The 21,621-nt window shown below is 38.5% G+C and overlaps 1 protein-coding gene across 1 annotated transcript in view; it reads right to left on the bottom strand.

Moving 5' to 3' along the window:
- Positions 1 to 21,621, bottom strand: part of LOC124236802 (A disintegrin and metalloproteinase with thrombospondin motifs 3-like) — a 184,846-nt gene that overhangs the window by 149,830 nt on the left and 13,395 nt on the right. The window contains exon 3 of the mRNA XM_046655751.1: positions 14,774 to 15,180. Within this exon, the coding sequence (XP_046511707.1) occupies positions 14,774 to 15,180 (407 nt within the window). The remainder of the gene's footprint in view (positions 1 to 14,773; positions 15,181 to 21,621) is intronic.

Genomic DNA, 21,621 nt, shown 5'->3' with positions numbered 1-21,621 from the left:
AGGCTGCCATGCTGATTTGTATCTGTTTCTGCTGCTTAACAGGAGTAAATTAATTTAAGAGACACACTATACCTCTACTATGGTGTTGAACTCAAGTGTAGGTTTGAGTCAAGATGATGTTGGCCCTTCACTAGCTCATAGGTGAAACAAGAAGAGATGAAAATGAAAGCGGAAGAAAACTTAGTTATAAAAACCACAGCATTAAAACACTATTGACAAGGATGGAGTTGATTTATATGAAATGTTACGAACCTTAAACTTTAAAGTTCATAGCATTCCCTTCATTTGTAAAAGTTACACACATCAAAATCTAAAGACATCAAAGAAAGGTCTATAATTCAACTTTCAAAAGTGGTCATTAATTCCCCATTCCAATATCCATACCATTCAGTCTATCAATATCAATTTGTTGAGCACATACTGTGTGCCAAGCGTTATTAAAGATCCGTGGGAAAGAGTTCTTTTCCTCAGTAGAGAGAGCCATGCTCCTCCCAATAGTAAATGTAAAAAAGCAATTCAAGATAAATTTGAGATGCCAATAATGGCTACAAATAATATTAAAAACACAATGGGTCTGGCCCTGTTGCTCAGTGGTTAAAGTTCCACGTGCTCTGCTTTGATGGCAGGCATTTGTGAGTCTGGATCTTGGGCAGGGACCTACTCCACTCATCAGCCATGCTGTGGAGGTGTCCCACATACAAACTAGAGGAAGATGGGCACAGATGTTAGCTCAGGGCTAATCTTCCTCAAGAAGAAAAAAAAGAGGAGGATTGGCAACAGATGTTAGTTCATGGTAAATCTTCTTAAGCAAAAAAAAAAAAGATTAAAAACATTAATATTATGTAGAGTGACTAGGGTTTCTGTTTTAGCTAGAATAGCAAGGAAAATCCTTTTTGAGGAAATAGAATTTAAGTTAACACCCAAATGATGAGTAGGAATCTCTATTGAAAGATCTAAAAAAAGAATGTTCTGAGCAGAAGAAACAGCATTTCCAAAGGCCAGATACAGGAAAAATTTGGATTATTTGAAAGACAAAAGGAAGACGAGAGTAGCTGAATACAGTGAACAAGGGAATGATACTAGAGAAATATGCTAAGACCAGATCTTGTAGAACAGTGGTTTTCAAAATATGGTGTCACCTGGGAACTTGTTAGGAATGCAAATTTTCAGGCTTTTGTGCACACCTGCTGAGTCAGAAACCCCAAAGTTGCACCAGAAATCTGTGTTTTTAAAAAGCCCTCCATGGGATTCTCATGCCCACGAAGCTTAGAGGCCTCTTGGGGAGAACAATGATTCTCAACTCTAGTAGCAAATTAGAATCATCTGGAACAGCATTTAATCTACTTATGCTGAGCCTTAACCCAGATCAAATGAATCTGTATCTCTGGGTTTGGGGTTTAGGCATCCATATTTTTTTAAAAGCTCTTTAGGTGATTATGACACAATGATTATTGGAACACTGACATCAGGGTCTTAAAAGTCATGGTAATATGATTTCACTCACGTCTGGAAGATAAACACACACATGGACAAAGAGAACAGTTCAGTGGTTACCAGGGGGAAGGGGGCTGGGGGCTGGGGGCTGGGCACAAAGCGTGAAGGGGAGCACTTACATGGTAACAGACAAATAATAATGTACAACTGAAAATTCACAATGCTGTAAACTATTATGAACTCAATTTAAAAAATTACAAATAAGAAAAATGGTAAGAAGTTTGGATTTTAATAGGGAGTGACTGAAAGGTTTTAAATAGAGAAAAGTTCATGAAGTTTAGAAAGGTCACTTCAGCTTCTATGTGAAGGATAAAGAAGGGCAAAAATTGACCCAAAAAAATCAGTTAGGAGGTCACTGTAGTATCCAGGGAAGAGATGATAGTGGTTTGGACCAAAGTTGTGGTATTGGAAATCTAATAAGTAGATTCAGACCATAATTTATAGGAAAATCTGAAGACTTATGGATTTTATGGGAGAGATGAGGGAAAAAGAGGAATCTAAAATAAGCCTAGGTTTTTGGCCTGAGAAATGGTGCCCAAACTTTTCTTTGTGGAAGAAATCATGCAAGGGTGGTTATCAAAGGTTTATCTTTGACAGTGTTAAATTGAGATGGCTATTAGACATCCAAGTGGAGAAGCTGGGTAAGCAGCAGAATTCACATACAAGTCTGGAGCTCAAAGGAGAGGTCAGGATAAGACACTTAGAGTCATCACATTGCATAGATGGTATCTGAGGGCATAAACTAGATGAGATCATCTGGGCTGAGAGAATAGATACAAAGGAGGTGGGTAAAGCAGAGAGCAGGTATGTGGACAGAGCACAGGGTTGACTCATGGGAGCCCAAGGAGCATGATGATCTCAGACTATCAAAGCACAGGACAACTGAAGATCTCAAGGTCTCTGTGATGCCCCAAGGCACAGCCCCACCACGAGTTCTTGAAAACAAAGTGACTTTAGAAACTTGCAAGCACTTCTTTGTGATACTGGTTACTAATAACTTAACAAGAGTATCCACTTCAAAGCCCCACCTACCATCAGGAAATCTTTACATGAACCAAAAGAGGTATCCAAGGATCAGACACATTAAGCGGCTTGTCCAAGTTCACACAGTGTCTGTATTCTGCCAGAACTTGGCCTGGGGAGATGGCACTCACGAGCTTCCAATGGACATGTAGCCTCCAGGCAAAGGGACCAAGAGAGGAAGCTGTAGTTGTGCACAGTTAATCCAATCTAGGACTGACAGACAGGTGCTGAGTTAAACTGGCTGGGATTATGACTGGGCAGTGGGAAAGCGCCAAGACAATATTACAGAACAAAAATAAAAGTTGAAATTCCTTACCAGAGAAAGCAGGTCAGCTTGGAAAAATCAGTATCCAGTATCATTGCACACAAACAAGAAACAGCAGTTGAGTTAACTGAGAATTTCTTAGAAACATAAACTTTCAGGCCCCTCTGCAGACCTACTAAATCAGAAACTCTGAGGTGACACCTAGCAATCTATGTTTTATCACGCCCTCCAGGAGATCCTGATGCCCACTAAAGTTAGAGGCCCCTTGGGGAGAACAATGACTCTCAACTTTAGTTGCATATTCCTCAAACGCAACATATGAGAAACTCTCCTAGGGAAATGGCTGTATCAACAGAGCTGTCACAACATTCCTAGATTATGGTAACTTGGTACTCCCCCTACAGCACATCCAAAGGACAGTCTCTTAATATTTTATAAAAATGTAAATATATTATAAATTACACATACACACATATGCACATGTGTATGTGTGCATATATGTTTGTATATATACACATACATATATATTTTTATATAGAGGGAGAGAGAGATATATATACATATTTCTCTTTACACTGGTTATTTCCACATTTCATTAGGAGTCAAGCTGAAACGTCTCCCAAAACTGTAATAGCAGTTAGGTTCTTTGGAGCCTTCAAGAACACAGGACTTATTCATAGTTAGTGGATTAAAAATAAATTTTAAAAAGTAAAAAAGCATTATTAGAAAGTAACCACATCTCAATGCTAGGAAAAGTAACACTCATACACGCAATTTCCACTCTAGACCATGATTAATGAACAATGGTCAGTGTGATGCTTTGAGTTCTTCCTTGGCCAGGAATGCACTGTCCACAAAAATAAAGAGAACAGAAATTTATAGAGTCATAGAACACCAGTCCTAGAAGGAAGCTCAGGAAATTTACAGTCAACAGTTTCCTAATTGTAGATCCCCGGGCCCATGGGGACCAGTGGAGGCAATAACGGAGATGTGGGAATGCCTGCCACTGTGTTATAAGGCTGAACAAAATGGTACAGGTCTATGAAGAATTTCATCTTTTTATTGGAAAAGATCATCAACCAGTGTAGAGGGAGAGTAATTTGTACTCACTGGGAACTTTGACCAACAATTTTGTATGCTTTTGATTATTAACAGATAGATAAAATCATTCATCATTAAATAAATAATTTGTGTGGCTTAAAAAACATTTCAAAACATAAGGTCCAAGAGGTGGAACCAAAAGAACCACTGATATAATTCAAACCCCTAATCTTTAAGTACGGGAAAGAGTAACAAGGTAGTCCAATGAGTTTAGCCCAAATATAAAAAGATTCTCACAGATTAACATGTTTCTAAAACTTTTTCCAAGCACAGCATATAAAGAGGCCCCTCCCTGAAAATTTTAGATAAATGGCTAGGGTCTACAACCAATATGGCTCAGAGTCTTCCCTCATCATTATGCTAAGTCTAGGTGTGGTACTATAGTTGAAGCCAAAGGTGACTATAACGTGCAGCTGACCAAATAGAAACAGAGATCTCCCGGTGACTTAACTTTATCTGGACCCACATCACTATGCTTGGCCTGCTTTCTTGTCCTGGCAGCCAGTTAATATCATCCTCAGAGCCAGGTATGCAAAATAAAGGACTCTATGAAGCCAGGCAGAAAAGCATGAAACATTGGCATCCTCTAAGCAAGATCAAGTATCCCGCAAGCCCAAAGGAAGTATTACCCCAAGATTCCAATCACTATGTTAAAAGCATCGTGTTTCACAGATAACGCTAAATAAAACATTTCCCACTGTGTTTGGGTTGCTAACATTTGCAGAATCTCTCACTAAGTGCTGTTCTTCATTTTCTCTTGGGCTTCTCATGCTCACACTGGGTCCCACTATGTTCATATGACACCCCAGCATCTAACAGCACAGTCCTCTCAATCTATAAATATCTTCCACTTTTAGGGACATCATCAGACAGAGGGAGGCCTTCCAGAAATCTCTTACATTTTAAATTGGGGTTGGAAAGTCCTATCACCTAATCAAAATCTCACCAAGACCCCTAACGTCTACTTTGATAATGCTATTTAAGTTAAAAAATGCATTTTCTGGTAGTTAAAGCTAGGGACCCATCACGCCAGCTTTATCTGCATCCCCTTCAATTGCCCCCACAGAGTTGTAGAAAATGCATACTCCTTGTTGTATTATTATTTTTTTTCATGGAAGACTCAAGACTGGAAAAAAATATAGATAGAAGATAGCACATTAACCACCATCACCTAATAAAAGACACAGGAAATGAACAAGATTGGGAATACTCTGAACAACAGTGTATACTATCTAATACCATAGAACTTTATCACTATCCCAAAAACGTCTCTCTGAGATTCATAATTTAAAATATTTGACCAAATGAAAAGCCTGAATGTTAAAATTGTGACTTATGCCTGGTTAATTCCATTCCAGCCGGATTATGGGATAGATCACTTCACTAAAGCGAAATGTTTCCTAAAGCTGAAATAGTTTGCTTCATGGTGCACTGAATGATTGAGTGGTCAATTGTGTAAAACCAAAGTATTGTAATAATAACAATAAGAGGTCAATCGTGGTCACTGTATCTTTGTCAACTCTGAAGAATCTAACAAGTGAAACAAGATATTTTCACTTCCTATTTCTAAGTAGAACCTAAAGAAGAACTTTCTACATGGCAGACATATAGAAACAAGATGGAAAATTGTCAATTTCCCATCCTTAGCAGTCTTCAGGAGAGCAGAGGTTAGAGTATTCCTCAGAGATGATGATGATAAAGAAGCCCTGCATCAGCTGGAGAAGGTGATCTGGAAATTACAGGGTTTTCCCCAAGGTGCTCACTTCATAGAAGGCTGTATTTTCCACAACTTAGGTCACAGGCTGAGTTGGGCAACTGCAGTGTTTCTTATTTTGCAACCTTAGCAATTATTATTAATCACAAAATATTAAGGACAAATTATCGTAAATGGAAAAAGAAGGAAAGGGACTGTAGTAACAATCGTTGATCTCCTAGGAGCTGGGCTGTGTGAAAGACGCATTCACAGTCATGGTAACGACAAGCATTACTCGAGCTGACAAGCACTACTTTTCCCACTTTCCTGAAGGAAAGAGACTTCCAAAAGGTTAAATAACTTGTTCGTGGTCACAAGGCTGGTAGGTGGTAGAAGTGGAACTGGAGTCCAGGTTTGCTGGATTCTAAACCAACACCACGGCCACTACCAATGTGAATCATTTCCCTCAAGCATTTTATAAAATTTTGACTTGTCATCAATGGTGCTTACATTTTTCCAAATTGAACTCTTCCAAAGAATCACAACGCTAAATAGTTTGGTCACTGTTCCTCTTCATTGGGTTTATTGATTATTCTCACTACAAACCTCCACATTTGATATCTTCTAAATATTTTATAAAAGTAGGCTATAACAAGCTAGATAATGTTTTTCAAAACCTATCAGCCTATGTAATGTCTTTTTTTGTTTAATATTACTGACTCTGGACTTAGAGGTCAGTACAATCGTATATCCCTATTTCTTTAATCAATAAACTAGAATTCTCAGAAATTTGTTATAATTACAGAAGATTTGAGCCTGTTTATCAAATGACTGACAAAGCACAAAAAGTCTAATGATAAACTCTTGATACATTTAGTGTTGTCTAGTATTGCTCAAAAATAAATCAACTCCTTTGAAAATAAATATTTGAAAAAAATACCAAGCATTTCAAATTCCTTGTTTTAGAAACAGAATTCAAAGTCTGACTACCTTAATAAAAAGGACAATTGATTTTTTATCCTCAATTTTTGTATTTCTAATTAATCTTTCTGTATTCTTAGCAGTGTTAAAAGCATACAAGTTAATTCATGTCATGGCCTCTTTGTCGATGACTCATATTGTGAGGAGCATATTTAGGTAACTTGGGATGACAGATCCGCCACATGCTTTGTTGTCAACAGACCCACGTGCCAATCTAGCTCTGCCACCAACTCTACGAACAAACAACAAATTTCATCACTGGTCCTTGAAGCAAAGTATTTAATTAAACATTGATTTTCTCTGCCTTTTCTATGGTTTTCCATATATATGTATGTTTACGTGTATACATATGTGTGTGCATAAACATATATGTGTATATATATGCAAATACAATCCTACATATACCCACATACATATATAGCTATATAGTATATATACTATAAATGACCAAATGAAATGGGATTTAATATCAAAATCAACTCATTTATCAATAGGGCTATTTTTGTTTGTTTTGTTTTTTGAGAGTTGAGTTGATCAAATTATTCTTTATGCTCTACTTTTTTACTTTCTACACAGCAGTGCAACGCAAACAGAAATCACTAAAACGACATTAGGAGCACTCCTTGGAGAATGGAAAGAAGTGAGGGACTTGAACATATAGTAAATACAGTGAGAAAATGAGGAAAACATTTCAATGGAAGAAATTATGGTCATAGAAGGAGGTTTACTAAACGGGGCACTTATTGATCAAACTTGAAAGGCTGAAGGACCTAGATGATGGAAGAAGAGGTTGGATTTTTCACAATCAAATTTCATAACCCACTCACATAAAACTTTGGGAACAAACTCTAGAAAAAAGTTGTGGGGACAAAACCTCCCTAAACTCCAGAGAAGAAGGTCCCAGGACTTACAGAAACTTTCCTATGAAGAAAAGTAACATAGTTAAGGAACAGGAAGCCTTGCCCTCTTCTCATCCCAAATGCCCATGCAAGCCTGTCAATATTAACTACACAGCCACTGGTTTACCCTCCTTTTTCTTTCTCTCTCTCCCTGTTGTATCATTTGTCCTATAATCAGGTAAACACTGACCAAGACTACTTTGGCTCTCCTGTGTATTCATTATTTTTGTTACAAAGTTCATGAAAGCAACCCACCCCCTCCTCTCTTCATTCCTATGGCCATCGCGCGTGGACCTCCACACAACTCTCCTACTATGCTCAGAGGCTCTTCCTCCTGCCCAGCCCTTGCCCTGCCATCATCAGTGATTACTCTAACATAAATGTTTATCTTTTCAATTCTCCGTATCACAAACATCGCTTCCACCAGGAAGCCTTCTGCCATCCTTCCAGACAGAAACAATCCTTCCATCATCCAAGCTCTCACATTGCATCTATTCTAGTCTTTTGGCATTTAAAATATTCCACTTTGTAATTTTGTTTTGCTTTTGCATATCTTATTTCCAGTACCCTTGGAAGACAAAGGTTATGCCTGGCATACCTCAGTATTTACTAGAGCAATCAATATAGCAGTTTACATATCCTAGCGCTTCAAAATGTTTTAATGGCTCAGCATTCCTAGAAGCAAGGATTATTAAGTCAAACAAATAACACAGTTTTCACGGTTGAGAATCTTGAGGCTGGGGTTAGGTTGCAAGAACTCTGTGACCTCAAAGCATGATTGTGCACAAGGGCATCATATCAATACTCTGCTGTCCTTTTGTTCTTGTTTTAATGATAACTTAACCAGAAGAAGATATTTAAGATGTGGTCAGCACGATTTTCACAGTTCTTAAAGCCTTTCTTGAGTATCTTTAAAAATCTGTATTAGAGTTCTAATGAAGTCACAGTTGTCATGGCACTGGGAAGAACAGGAAGGGTTATTTCCCAAGCCAACAGCAGAAAGTAAAAGTACTTCTGCTGCCCCTTTTATTTCGTTTTTCCATGTCTGCCCAAAGAAAGATTTGCAACATCATATTTACTTTTTTTCTCAATTTTTAACTCATCATAAACTTAATTTTAAAAAATTTACTCTACCAGGGGCTGGCCCCGTGGCCGAGTGGTTAAGTTCGCGCGCTCCGCTGCAGGCGGCCCAGTGTTTCGTTGGTTCGAATCCTGGGCGCGGACATGGCACTGCTCATCAGACCACATTGAGGCAGCGTCCCACATGCCACAACTAGAAGGACCCACAACGAAGAATAGACAACTATGTACTGGGGGGCTTTGGGGAGAAAAAGGGAAAAAAAAAATAAAAATAATAAAATCTTTAAAAAAAAAAAATTTACTCTACCAAAGTTAGAGAAGATAATGGGAAATGAATCATAACCAAATTGATGTAAATCAAATAAGCACTGAACAGGTGGTACTCATAAATAAACATGAATAAGTTAGATTAAATACAAAATAACTAGTATAAAGAAATATTTTCAAAATTTAAAAAAACTTTTGACTTGGGTTTTTTTTTTCACTTCCTATGTCCTTGGGTATTCTTAGTATAAGATCAACTAAATCACACAAAAGAAATACAGCCAAAAAATTTGGAAAAGGCTTGACGTACATATGATTCTAGACTTATGCAAATCAGATATGAAATGTGAAAATGATCAAGGACTCTGCCAAACCTTCCCTCTTCACCTCGGATAAGCACAAACAGGCTGCCTATCTATTTGAGAAAGGAGGCAGGGTGGGAGATGTATTCAACAACCCAGACCTGGCATAGGCAGGTACACATCACTAGCTAAATACTGTCAGTTCCTGCATGGCCATGGGTTGATCAAACCTCAATAAGGAAGCAGTGAGGCCTGTCATGGTACTAGCTCTCTCAGGCCAATTAAACTACAGGACTTTCATCCATTCTTCATTTAGAAAGAAGCCAATGCCTGCTGCTTTCTTCCTTCTACTTCTGGAAATTAAAGGGTATAGCGGCTTTGAGCAGCTTCTAATCCTGCATTGCTAAAATAACATGCTGTAGGCGCACAGAGGTGAAACGGGCTTTCAGTCCTTTGTTCCTCAGACCTTCTAACATCTCTTAAATCAGCCTATAAACCATGAAGACACAGATCTCCCTCTGTCTCATCCATAAAACACATGACACCTTCCATAGACATGTTCCACAGGAAAAAATGGAGGGAGGCGACTGGCCTTTAGAGATCAGGTTCTTCTCATAAAAGCAGATGTTCAAATGTCAACATCTGAAGATCAGCCCTCAAAAACCCTCTTTTCCAAATCCACAATAAAGAGCTACAGACTTGTATCTATTTTTAGTATCAACCATCTCATTTACCAGAATGAGCCATATTTACAATCACCGGTCAAATGTTCTCAATCCTAGCACACTGGCTCATAACACTTTTTTAGGTAGACTTTTTAAAAAGTGCCTCTGCTGCTACACTTACTGAAACAGGTATGGCAAGAACACGCTTTTGCAGAGAGCAAATCCCAAAGCAAAAGTCTCAAGGTTGTTTTCTTTACAAGTTTGCAGTTGTCCACAAAGACTTCATTTGGCCATGCCTCAAATCTAAAAAGGATAAAACACCTCCAATATTAACCAGATGTGACTGTCAGATATTTCAGAAAAGAGGTTCAGTTTATGGTTCCTAAATTGTTAACCTCAAGCTTCCAAGACCCTCTGCCTTAACAGTGAAGATCCCTGTTAGATGCCTCGGGAGGCCTAAAAGTGGTCTGGAGTGAGACCAAGGCAGGTGGAAGAGAAACTAGGAGGAAGAGCATCTCCCACCTGTGTTTTAACCAGGGCTTTCCTGAGTTTATCCATTTTACATATTATTTTATTAGATAACCCCTAGTGATTTCATTTGAAGGAAGAATTCCAAATGTTAAAAAAAAAATGTTGAAAACTTCTATCCTAAGATAAATGCCCTCGATCATAAAATCAGCCCACAAGGAAATCACTGAGCTGGATAACTGAGGACAGTCATCACTAGTCAGTTCTTCCACTCCCAACCAGTTCCCTCTGATGATAATCCAGGGGAATTAACAAAGCAATTTTGTTCTAGCAAATCTAGAAAAATCCAGTTTCCTTATGTTATAAAATACATGACATAAAGTCTACTAACCAAACAACCCTTTATTTTGGCAAATTTGTAGACCACAAAATGTGATTGTGAGCTACCACTACTCACAGGGGAGATTCATGGTGTTACAGAGCAAATTCCAGGGCTCTGCAGAATAAAGAAATCTATTTTCAGCAGGGATTCTCAGCCAGAAGTGTCTTCCCACTAAGAAGTGTGTGAAATGCCTGCCATCACCATGACTCCTGGTGAGGAGAGGTAAAGCATGTCAACACCCTCCAGCCAAAGACCACGAAGAACACATTTGCCATTGACAAGCTGGTTTATTACATGTTGCACAGAGGGAGAGTGCACACCAGAGGGAACCCTGAGCAGCTCAGTAAGACAGTGTTAGAAAGAACCTATTAATAGGATTTGGGCTTTGGCTGGGTAATTTAGGGGAGGGTATAGAGAAGTGGGGCTTTACTCTAGATTGGACACTGTCAGAAAGCAGAGACAATTCCAAATTCAGATTGAATATTTCAATAATTCTTCCCTATAAGTAGGGTAGAGTAGAGCAGGAATAACACGCAATTGGAAAAGAATTAACAGCCACTCATAAAAAATAATCTTGGCAAAGAACAAGGAAAGGTCACGCTGGACAGGAAAAGACATTATTCTTGGCCATATTGAGTAAGAACCATGGTCAATTCCTTTGCACAGAAAAGACTTTGATGTTGATTTCAGGAACCCACAGAATATATTAGTTATTATGCATATGTATGTCTAGGCCACATTCTAGACCATGGTTCTGTATATGTCCCTCAAGGCATTTTTCTGTCATCTTCATTGTTAAAGTACCTTTCCTGTGACCATTCCACACAGTTACCTGGAATAGGTGGACTCTACCTGACTATTTCAGTCAAGTTTCTGATGTCCAGAGGGGTAAAAACAGAAAAGCGTCACTGCTTGCACTTCAAACTATCTGTGGTGAAGAAGTTTCTCTTCCCCCTAACTGGTTTCAGACTGATATTTTTGTAAAATACGTTAAAAATTAATCACTAGAAAAATAAAATGAAAAACCAAGTCACAAAACACCAGCCCCAATTTTTTTTTTTTTAATTAGAGCCAACACACTTAGAGCCAAAAACACTTAGTCTCACTTTCCATATTTATCTTGTCACAAACCTGAGTCTGTGGACACACTTTGAGCAGCACTGCCTTTTTAAAATTAAGTTAAAGCATTATGTTGAATACAAATTAATTCTGAGTGTGCATCCATTTCAAACTCACATAGCATGTCACACATAAGAGAAAAAAAGAGGCAAGGAATTTCACTCAGGGAGAAGGCCTGGCTATGAACTATCCAAGCTTAGTGAAAAATAAACACCTGTGGCTGCTCTGTATGTGCAACAACTTCAAAGGCCACATGTAGAAAATCAGATCACTGGAATCCTGTCTATACCAGTCTAAAATTAACCTAATGAGGAGGATTAGATTTCTCATCCAGGTAGGGCTTCCACGGCATTTTTCTTCCATATCAGGAGACTTGACTATATACTTGGTTGACGATATACACGCCAATTTTCCCTTTGGTATTTTTAGGCCAGAAGTGGCTGTACTTTCTAATAAGACAACTTGGATTTGATTATAATCCCAGAGCCTCCCAGGGCAATGGCTTTAAATCCCATCAGGTTAATCCTTGGGCATTTACGTTATCTCAATATCCCTGCTTTCCTTTCTAAGGTCAAGAAGGTCAAGCTTAAATCCCTACATAGCAAGTTAAAGGAACAAAAAGCATTCAGGAATCAGCTAATCAGTCAAATTTATTTACATTCCCATCAATTAAACTTCCTACTTCATCTCTGCTAAGAGCTTATCCTGTCCAATGCAATTCTGCAATTTTAAGAATTTGTCCCCAGTTTAATGAGTAGTGAAGTAGCGCTGGTGTTAGCCCTCCAGTTTGTTGATCTCTTCTCCACAACCCTGCTTCTCCTCCTGCCATCATCTTCCTTCTTTCTCCACAGCTGTTGTGAGCTGGAAACTCTAGAAAAGCCTTCTGTTTCTGCATACGCACACAGTCAGCACTGCCTGCTATAAGCTGGACCCGATCCTTTTCCTGGATCAAGCTCAAGGCCTGGGCCACTTATCTCTGATTCAAAACTCTGTCTCATTCATAAAATCTCTCCAGAGGATACTTCCCTTAACCACAATTTTTTAAGTTAAACAGGATTCTAATACATTTGTCGGTATCTATATATAAATATGGATATAGATGTATTTGCCAGATTTTTTCACATTTAAATTCTATGGCAAATTTAACATCTTTGAGTTCCATGAGGCTGCTAACCATGATTATCCCCTTTCACCAGTTCACAGTGCCTGGAATAGTGGATGGCCCATAACTGACTTCCTACAGGTATCTTTTCATTAATTAATTAATGGATCAAAGAATGGAACAAATGAATACTTGTAGTGTACACATACACACACTATATCAATAGATACAACGTAGATAGTTAACACCATATCTTAAAAATGAGAAATTAACCCTAATAATTAATGTTCATTTATACTTTCTATTTTCCTCTTCCTTATAACAACTTATTATTGTCCCAGATTTCTGTACATATGATAACATAATTTGACACGTACAGTAAGAAAAATACTGATTGCGAAGTCAGGTCTAAAAATAAAATCACTGTGATAATCTATTAAAATAATTTCCTTGCTTTTGCCTTCCTTAAACTGATATTCAAGCCAATATCCCAAATTTCAAATCTTAACAGAGGAGATAAAAAGTACATAATTTTTTATGCAATAAAACTGAAAAATAAGAATGAATCAAGTTTGATACATGATATATTTTACTTAAAAGTATTATAAAGCAGTACCTTTGCATATAATTTATTCCCTTTTATATCTTAGCAATATTGAACTAAGCTCTCTCAGTGAATACTTTAAACTTAGTTTTCTAGAAAGTGATTTTTTTTTTCAGTGACTTAGTTAATTCAGGTGTATTCAATGTTTGCGTAGAATGAGAAGAATTTGAGAGATTCCTTATATCCTCAAACCCCAGAACACGGTCCGGCACCAAATATGAGAGTATGGATCCTAAATGGATGGTGTCCAACTTGGAGACTCGGATCTGCTACACATACTCTATTCAGTTTTCTGTGCTGGCTTTTAAAAACCTACCAAACATCAAGAAGCAGTACAGCACTACAAAAATAAAGCCTACAACAATGAACTCATGAGCACTTAGTACAACATATGGTGTCATAACTCCTTTGGGTTGCACTTATGCATACAGAGGACAACAGCGGAATATTCAAAGTATTGCTGGAGGACCAGCCAAGGTAGAATAACTATAAGCAGGAATGTAAGAAATATTTTGAGAACTCCCAGAAAAGTGACAAAACAAAGAGAATACCTCTGAACTCCCAAGAAACAGCAGCCTGGCAACCATAGAAAGAAAAATGGTTGCTCTTTTTGAACAAAGACTTGGAGTCAACTGTGAATGGAAGAGGCATAAACATTGACATACTTTTCAAATAACATCTGGAGATACAAAAAAAATATATATATATATATATATTTCACACTTGCAGAGTTAGTAAAGACCAGTCACTTACTATTGGTCTCAACTACAAAACTGAAGAGCAATATATAGGTATTTTATTTGAAAATAAAGGAAAAAAATGAATCAAAGCCACCATACAGAGAGAACTACCTCTCATGTTCATAAAGTAATGCTATTTGAACAAATTCTGACAGAGGATCAGCCCATTTCCCATTTTAGCATTCTGTGGGGAAGCAAAAGAATGCTTTCAAAATACTTTCTTTAAGAAGATATCCAAAGTTTCCACATAAGTGAAATACTATCATTTTGGAGGAATCTTGTTTCTTTAGAAAGCTTTAAGAATGCTTTGAAAGAAGTAAGGAAATAAAATTCCCCAATGTAACACAAGTGAAAATATAGGCAAAAAACACTAAAACAGTTGTCTTTTGTTTCTTGGAATAACGTTGTCTTCATGTCAAAATTAAGCCAAGGCACATACCTTTGACAGTAAAATGCTTTCTAATGCTTCTTCCTGCACTTAAAACATAATAATGAGGCTTCCTTTCCCCCTCTACCTCCCAAACCATGCTGAACCATGCTGTACTCCCAAATACCTGCAAACATATACACACAAGAGGGAATGAGTCTTACCAGACCATCACAGTTGCTAATGGCAACAGAGGTTCCTGGAATGTCCATGATGTCACCAACATAAGCACAGTTAGTCTGCAAAGGCTCTGTTTTCCAGATTCTTTCTGAAGCAACTCCTGGTTGATGAGCATTAACAGGGTTGGTTATATTCCCAGGCACCAGAGATGTCTCCTGCCATTCCACAACTGCCCCAGGAGCTACTAGCTGAGTGTTGGGCTTTAGTCGCAGATGAAAATCTCTTCCAAAGGCTGTGATGTTAAAGAACAATTGCTCAGAGTTGGAAGACACGTCCCTCGTTGACCTCTTTTTGTGATTTGCAGAAAGAATATGGGAGAGATAATGTCCTTCAAAATTTGTGCTGACTGGAGTCACCAGCTCATACTCTCTATGTCTCTTTATTGGTAAATCTGTGGGGTGAAAAATAGAATTGTAGAATCCTGTGCAACAAGAGAACACAGGAGGACATAACATAGGCGTAAAGCGCCCACCTCACAAAACTCTGCCTCGACTTGCATAATAAATATATTCCTGAATCATCTCATAAGTATTAAATTTTGAGAACTCAAATCATGTCTCAACTGCGCTTAGGTAACTCTGTGTTCAATGAAACATTTTTTTATTTTTAAAAAAAGTTTATTATAATGTGAATATTCAAATCTTATTTCTATGTCTAAGAACATGAATATAGTAAGTTTCCATAAAATATATCTGGCTTGCTTATAATCAAAACCTACCCCCAATTAATTAATTATTAGCATAACTGACACCTGCTACAAACTTTTAACAAAGTTGCTATTATGTAGAAGAAATTTTTTTCTCATTGTTTTAATTTTTTCCCTGTAAGAATGCTAGAAGTTATAGTAATTGCAATAGCCACTTTATGTTGCATCTACCATAGGCCTGTAATTTATACACTATATTTTATGGTGCTGCAGCTTACACACATTCTTTCATCATAACAACCCTAACAATCATACTTCCCAGGTGAGGAAACTGAGATTCAGGAGGTATGTGTCCAAGGTCAAATAAGATCCAAGGTCAACTGTGAAGTTCAGATATGGGTCCAAGTCATACTCCAAAGCCCATATGCTCATTCTGCTCCTCATGTCATGCCACATAAACCACAGAACATTTTCAGAAAATGAGGAGAATGAGTTAAAAAAAGGAAATAATAATCTATAAATTGAATATGCACGTACTGGTTAGTCATGAGCAAAGGGCACTGTCATTTTGCACCGTATTCCTTACATGGGACAGATACTTATTTAAATGTGAATGTGTATTTGGGGTCCACCTTACAACATGAGTGGACACTTACATGTTACACTGAATTTCACAATTAGAACTTAATTCCCCTACTTTAGCCCAATTTGAGTATTGTGTCTTCTGAAAGGCAAACATTCTTGGGAAATATAACAAACTGAATTAACTATTTATCCCTTAATAGAAGTGATTTTGAAGGCAGAAGACAGTGCATACTGGAGAAGGAAATGAGGAGGGCAACAAGGATGAATAAAGCAATCATAGAAAGGAAAATCTGAGACCATGAATTAAAAAGTTCCCCACCTTCATAATTTTAGCCTAAGGCTAGTCCTGTAGTGTTAAAGGACCCTGAAAAAATTATATGATTCACAAACACTGCTCAACTATAGAAATTACATGTATGTCATCCAAAAAATTAGAGTATGAGAACCATAAATGAACCTACAACCTATGTTCTTCAAGTATCCCTCTAGAATCACTATGTTTTCACTATTTCCCTGCTTTTTAAATACTTCAAACGATGGGTAAAATACCAGAAGATAAATGAACGTATTTTGCAACTAGGAAATTCCTTGAGTGCATGTTTATCATTATGCCACTTATAACGACCAATGTATTTAAATAAAATATCTCCCTTTATTCAATGCACAGAGCAAGTAACATGGGTGTAAATATTTACTGGGCAGAGGAGTGAGGACTGTTGTATCACAGAGTCAAGAGAAGCCTGGCTCCAACACTGGGAGCAGCAACAGCACAACCCCAGCTTCAGAGGCCCTCTATATCACAGCCGACGACCTACCCCAGGCATTAGGGTAGGCACAGACACAGAGATTCAGTCTCCTTTACAACCAATCCCTGGTGAATACTTTAGAAAATTCTGATTTAAAGAAAAAACTCAAAATTTTAGGGAAGGAACTCAAATGTCACAGGAGCAGAGTGCGGAGGGGAAAGTTTCCAGAGTAAGGGATAAATAGGGCTCTGGATGTGGACTGACGAAGCCTATCCCAAATTAATTCCTTGAGGCTAAGGAACTCCCCATTCGACTTGGTACTCCCCATATCATCTAATACAAGATTTTGCACCTGCCAGGGTCTCTTGTCAATAGAATTCATTTAATACGTATTAAGTTAGTAATGGAGGTAACTAGAGAACCTTTGCTTTGTCTCTGCTGCTCCACACTCTGACTTACTTACTGCCCAAGGCCCGTGAGCATCTGGCTGCACCAATAATCCCAGTTATAACTCTTTCTCTAACCGTCGGTTTACTGTTTCAAGGGAAGGAGAAAGCAATGCTTAATTTTAATGTATGGATTTCCCATCTCCACTGAAGGGAATTCACACAACCAAAGTCTAGACAACATACTGATGCCTGGATTAAGTGACTGGAAGAATGCAGGGAGGCTCCTCCACACCCAAGAGGATATCCAGAGCCTCGTGCTTACAGTAAACCATGCATCCTAGATTCTCTGGGACAGTTCCATTTTTCCGCTGTCACAGAATATGCTCTGAAATTTTATTCAAAATAAAGATGGTGTAGTTCTACAGAGCTTTATTTTCTCTAATGCTAAATAATAAATCATCCCCAAAATGTACACAGAAGAAACATTTCTGAAATTAAATCCTGAATGAGTTACTTTCCAGTTGGGAATTAAGGTAACCAAGGGAAAGGATGTACTTAGTAACCCCTCAGGCTACCAGCCCCCAGAAAGTAGTTAACGGAACTGACAAAGGAGCTACCCAGTCACCTGCCATGTGTTAGCAGAATAAATACTGAGCACTGTGCTTTGTGCTTGAGAATATACCATCTCTAATTCTCACAACAATCACAGAAGATGGGTATTACAATCCCCAGTTTATAAATGAGAAAGCAGGTCTAGAAGGCCTGAGACATAGAAAGAAAGAGCCAAGGGAAAATTTCAATTCTGATCATTTTGACACTGAAGATCATATTCTTATGCTCTTATTCACTTCAGAATAGATGGAACATCTTGCTGTCAATTTCTAATTTAAGATCTGACTTATAAAGGAAAACTCCTACAAGAATGATGACATTCTGCCTACCCGCAGCCAGCCAACCAATTTTTCCTCTAGTGTAGCTTCAAAATTTTCTGTAAAAAGGCTCTTAAATTCTTGGTCTTTGGGAGGAAAATAAAAAGGTGGCGGGTAAAGTTCAAAATTGTCAAAAGTATTTAATCTCAGATTACAATCACATAAACAGACTAAATTATATGCAATGTTAATTCACTGCATTCAGAAATTACACATTTCACAGATCCAAATACTTCCATAAAGCAATAGAGCCCATGGTGAAGGAATGAACTACAGTGGTAGAAAGCAGCAAGTTAAGTCAACATATGAAGTTGAACATGTTCTTTATTTTTTCTTAGGTTCGGTTTCCTCAATTCTTAACTGGAGGTTAGTCATAGTTCCGACTTCATGGGTTTAGTGAGAGGTTTAAATGAGATTATGCAGAGGATTCAGTAAATATTAGCTATTCTGACTTAAATGTAAGTTAGCTACTCATTAAAATAATGCTCACGTGAAATTTTAAAATGTGAAACTATACAATTGTCAGCTGAGATGGTTGAAGGGCCACAGCAATAGGTCTGTAAAGGTTTTTGTGGGCCATAAATTCCACAAGCACAGAGGGCTGAGGCCACTGTAAAGCCACACTGTGGTCACTAATTACCCAAGCCTGACTTGGATGCAGTGAATTTTCCACAACTCTCTGGCATTTGTGTACACATGATCCACCTCCCTCCTAGTAGTATGGATGAACTGTCTACAATCTTACCTATGAGGAAACCTTTCACTGTGTATCATACCTTAACCCTTCCTGCCTTTGCAAGAACGGCTTCAGCAATAACCCTCTCTCTCTTTCCTTATGAATTTCCCCCACATCACTAGATTAGCCCCATCAGCAAATAAATAAACTGCCATATTTCCTGTCTTTCACAAAAAACCTTCTTGAGGCCACATCCACTTCCAGCTAATCCTCCGTTACTTCACTCCCCTTTATAGCAAAACACTTCAAAAGACTGACATTAGATGTCTCCAATTCCTCTCTTCCCATTCTTGTTCCTTCTTGAACCCACTCCAATCAAGCGCTTGTTGAGGTCACTATTAACCCAATGTTGCTGAAACCAATGGCCAAGAGCCTCCGTCTTCCTTCTTTCCCTATCCGCAGCATTCTGATCCAGTTTATTCTCTTTCCTTCCTAAAGTACTTTATTTAGCTTCCAGGACACCATTCTCTTCTGGTTCTCCTCTTTCCACATTGGTCTCCCCTTCTTATTCTCCCTCCTCAAGTCCCTTTATTCCCATGACTGTATACACTGCAGTGCCGTAGGACCTAGTCCCAGGACTCTTCTCTTCTGCATCTACCCTCTCTAGCCTGATAAGCGCATCCTACCTGGTGACTTTAAATGCCTTCACACTCATATCTATCTCCAGTTCGGGCTTCATCCATGAGCTCTTCTCTTCGCAATTCAATTGCCTATGGATCCTCTCCATGTGAATATCCACTAAGCATCTCAACTTAACATTTCCAAAAGTAACCTTCCTCTCTTCCTGTCCCCAAATCTCCTCCTTGCCCATGTCAGTAAATGGCAACTCTATTGTTCCAGTTACTCAGACCAAAAACTTGACTAAACCATCCTTAACTCTTCTCAGACCACACACCAAATCTTTTAACAAATTCTATTGACTCTACCCTCAAAATATCTCCAGACTCTGACCACTGCTCCCCACTTCCTCAGCTACTACCCTAGTCCAAACTACTACCGTCTCAGTTTTGAATGAGCCTCATAACCATTCTCCTTGTTTCTGCTCTTCTCTCAAGGTTATAGGTTATCCTCAAAACAGAGCCTGAGTAATTAAATCAACAGATCATGTCACTCTTCTTCTCAAAACCCATTCCACTCAGAGTAAAATGGCTCACAAGGCCCTACAGCCTGGCACTGGGCATTCTTACAACTCAAGGCATTGTGTTTGCTATTTCCTCTGCCAAAGTGTCTTCCCTCCAGACAGCTACATGGCTCACCCCACAATTCCTTCAAGTCTCTGCTTAAACATGACCTTCCCAGTGAGCTCCGTCCTGACCACCAGTAACCATCTCAACACTCTCTATCTCCCTCGGCATTTTACTTTTCTCCACAAAACTGGTCACCATCTCACATACATTTTATTCATATATTTACTTTTTTATTGTTTCTTTATACCTGCTAGCCTATAAGCTTCATAAGGGCAAGGATTTTTATCTGTTTCCTTCACAATTCCCCAGTGCCTAAAACAGACCCTGCAGTCAATAAATATCTGTGAATGAATGAGAGCAGTTTGAGCCTAAGGGGGTATCTAAAATTAGAATGCATCCTCTCTTCCCCAAATAGTAATTTACTACCAAGCAATCAATGATAGCCAACTACACAAGTTGTCATATACCTCTACAGCCAGAATTCTGCTTGCAAATGTTGTGTATATTTCTCACAGTTCCTGCTGGCCTATAAATCAAACATTTCATAGTATCAAGGACTTACATTTTAAGCTACTAACAACAACAACAATAAAAAGAATCTAATCATTAAAACAGACCTCCTGGCACGCAGACGCAGAGCCCCTCATCCTTAGGAGCAGGCAGCAGGAAATTCCCCCCACTCTGCAATCCCTTTGGATAGCCACAGAATTACAACTATACAGGTCACAAACAAAACAGACCTTGAAAAATCATCTAATCTTTGCCTCTTTCTTACAATTAAGGCATCTCAAGTAGATGACGTTGTTTTTTTTCTTAAGTTAGAGGTGAAGTACCTTTAACCTGGTCCTGCTCTCTATGAGGAAAGATTTTTCTCTGAGTACTCCTCTCACCCAGTATTAACTCACCCTTCCTCAGTGAAGAAGAGTGACATCTGTGATGGGTAAGTCTGGGAAAAATAAGAAGTCTGCAAAGCTCAGCACCTCTCTCATCATTCTTCTTCTTGGGAACCTTCCTGATAAAGAGCACATGTTCTCTTCCACTTCACCAGGGGCAGGCCCTGCCCTAGCCCAGCGGGGCCTGACACACACCACACCGGCTGGGGTGCACTGTCAGCCTGCACTCTGCCTCCCAAAATGAGAGCCACGTGCTCCACCCCAGGCTCTTGTAAAAGGTATTTTTACTACATCTTTAGATTTGCTATTTCTCAACTTGTCCAGAACCCAGGCAGGTAAGAAGGGTATGTTTTTATTCAGGATCTCCTCAAAAACTTGAACTACCTCTCAGAAAATTTATTGGCACATCTCCACTGGCAGTCTAATTATAACACTAACAATTCTCCTTGTCAGGGAATTCTCTCATATCTAAATTCCTCACTCTAGAGTTTATCCCAATGCCGCCTTCTTCTTTGTGCTGCAGGAAAAAAAATACCTTCTTGTGTCTATGTGCATGTGTGATATGTGTATACATCTGCACACACGCACACACACACACAAGTACTGCACACAACCTACAGCAAAGAATTCGAGGAGACTATGTTCTACGTTTCCATATACTTAAAGACCTTTTAGCTAGTCATACTTTCTGTTTTAATGTCAACCGTGTTAGATTTTTCTA

Source organism: Equus quagga, chromosome 3 (assembly GCF_021613505.1).
Source record: "Equus quagga isolate Etosha38 chromosome 3, UCLA_HA_Equagga_1.0, whole genome shotgun sequence".
In the NCBI taxonomy this organism is placed as follows: domain Eukaryota; kingdom Metazoa; phylum Chordata; class Mammalia; order Perissodactyla; family Equidae; genus Equus; species Equus quagga.
This window is presented reverse-complemented; position numbering and strand designations above follow the sequence as displayed.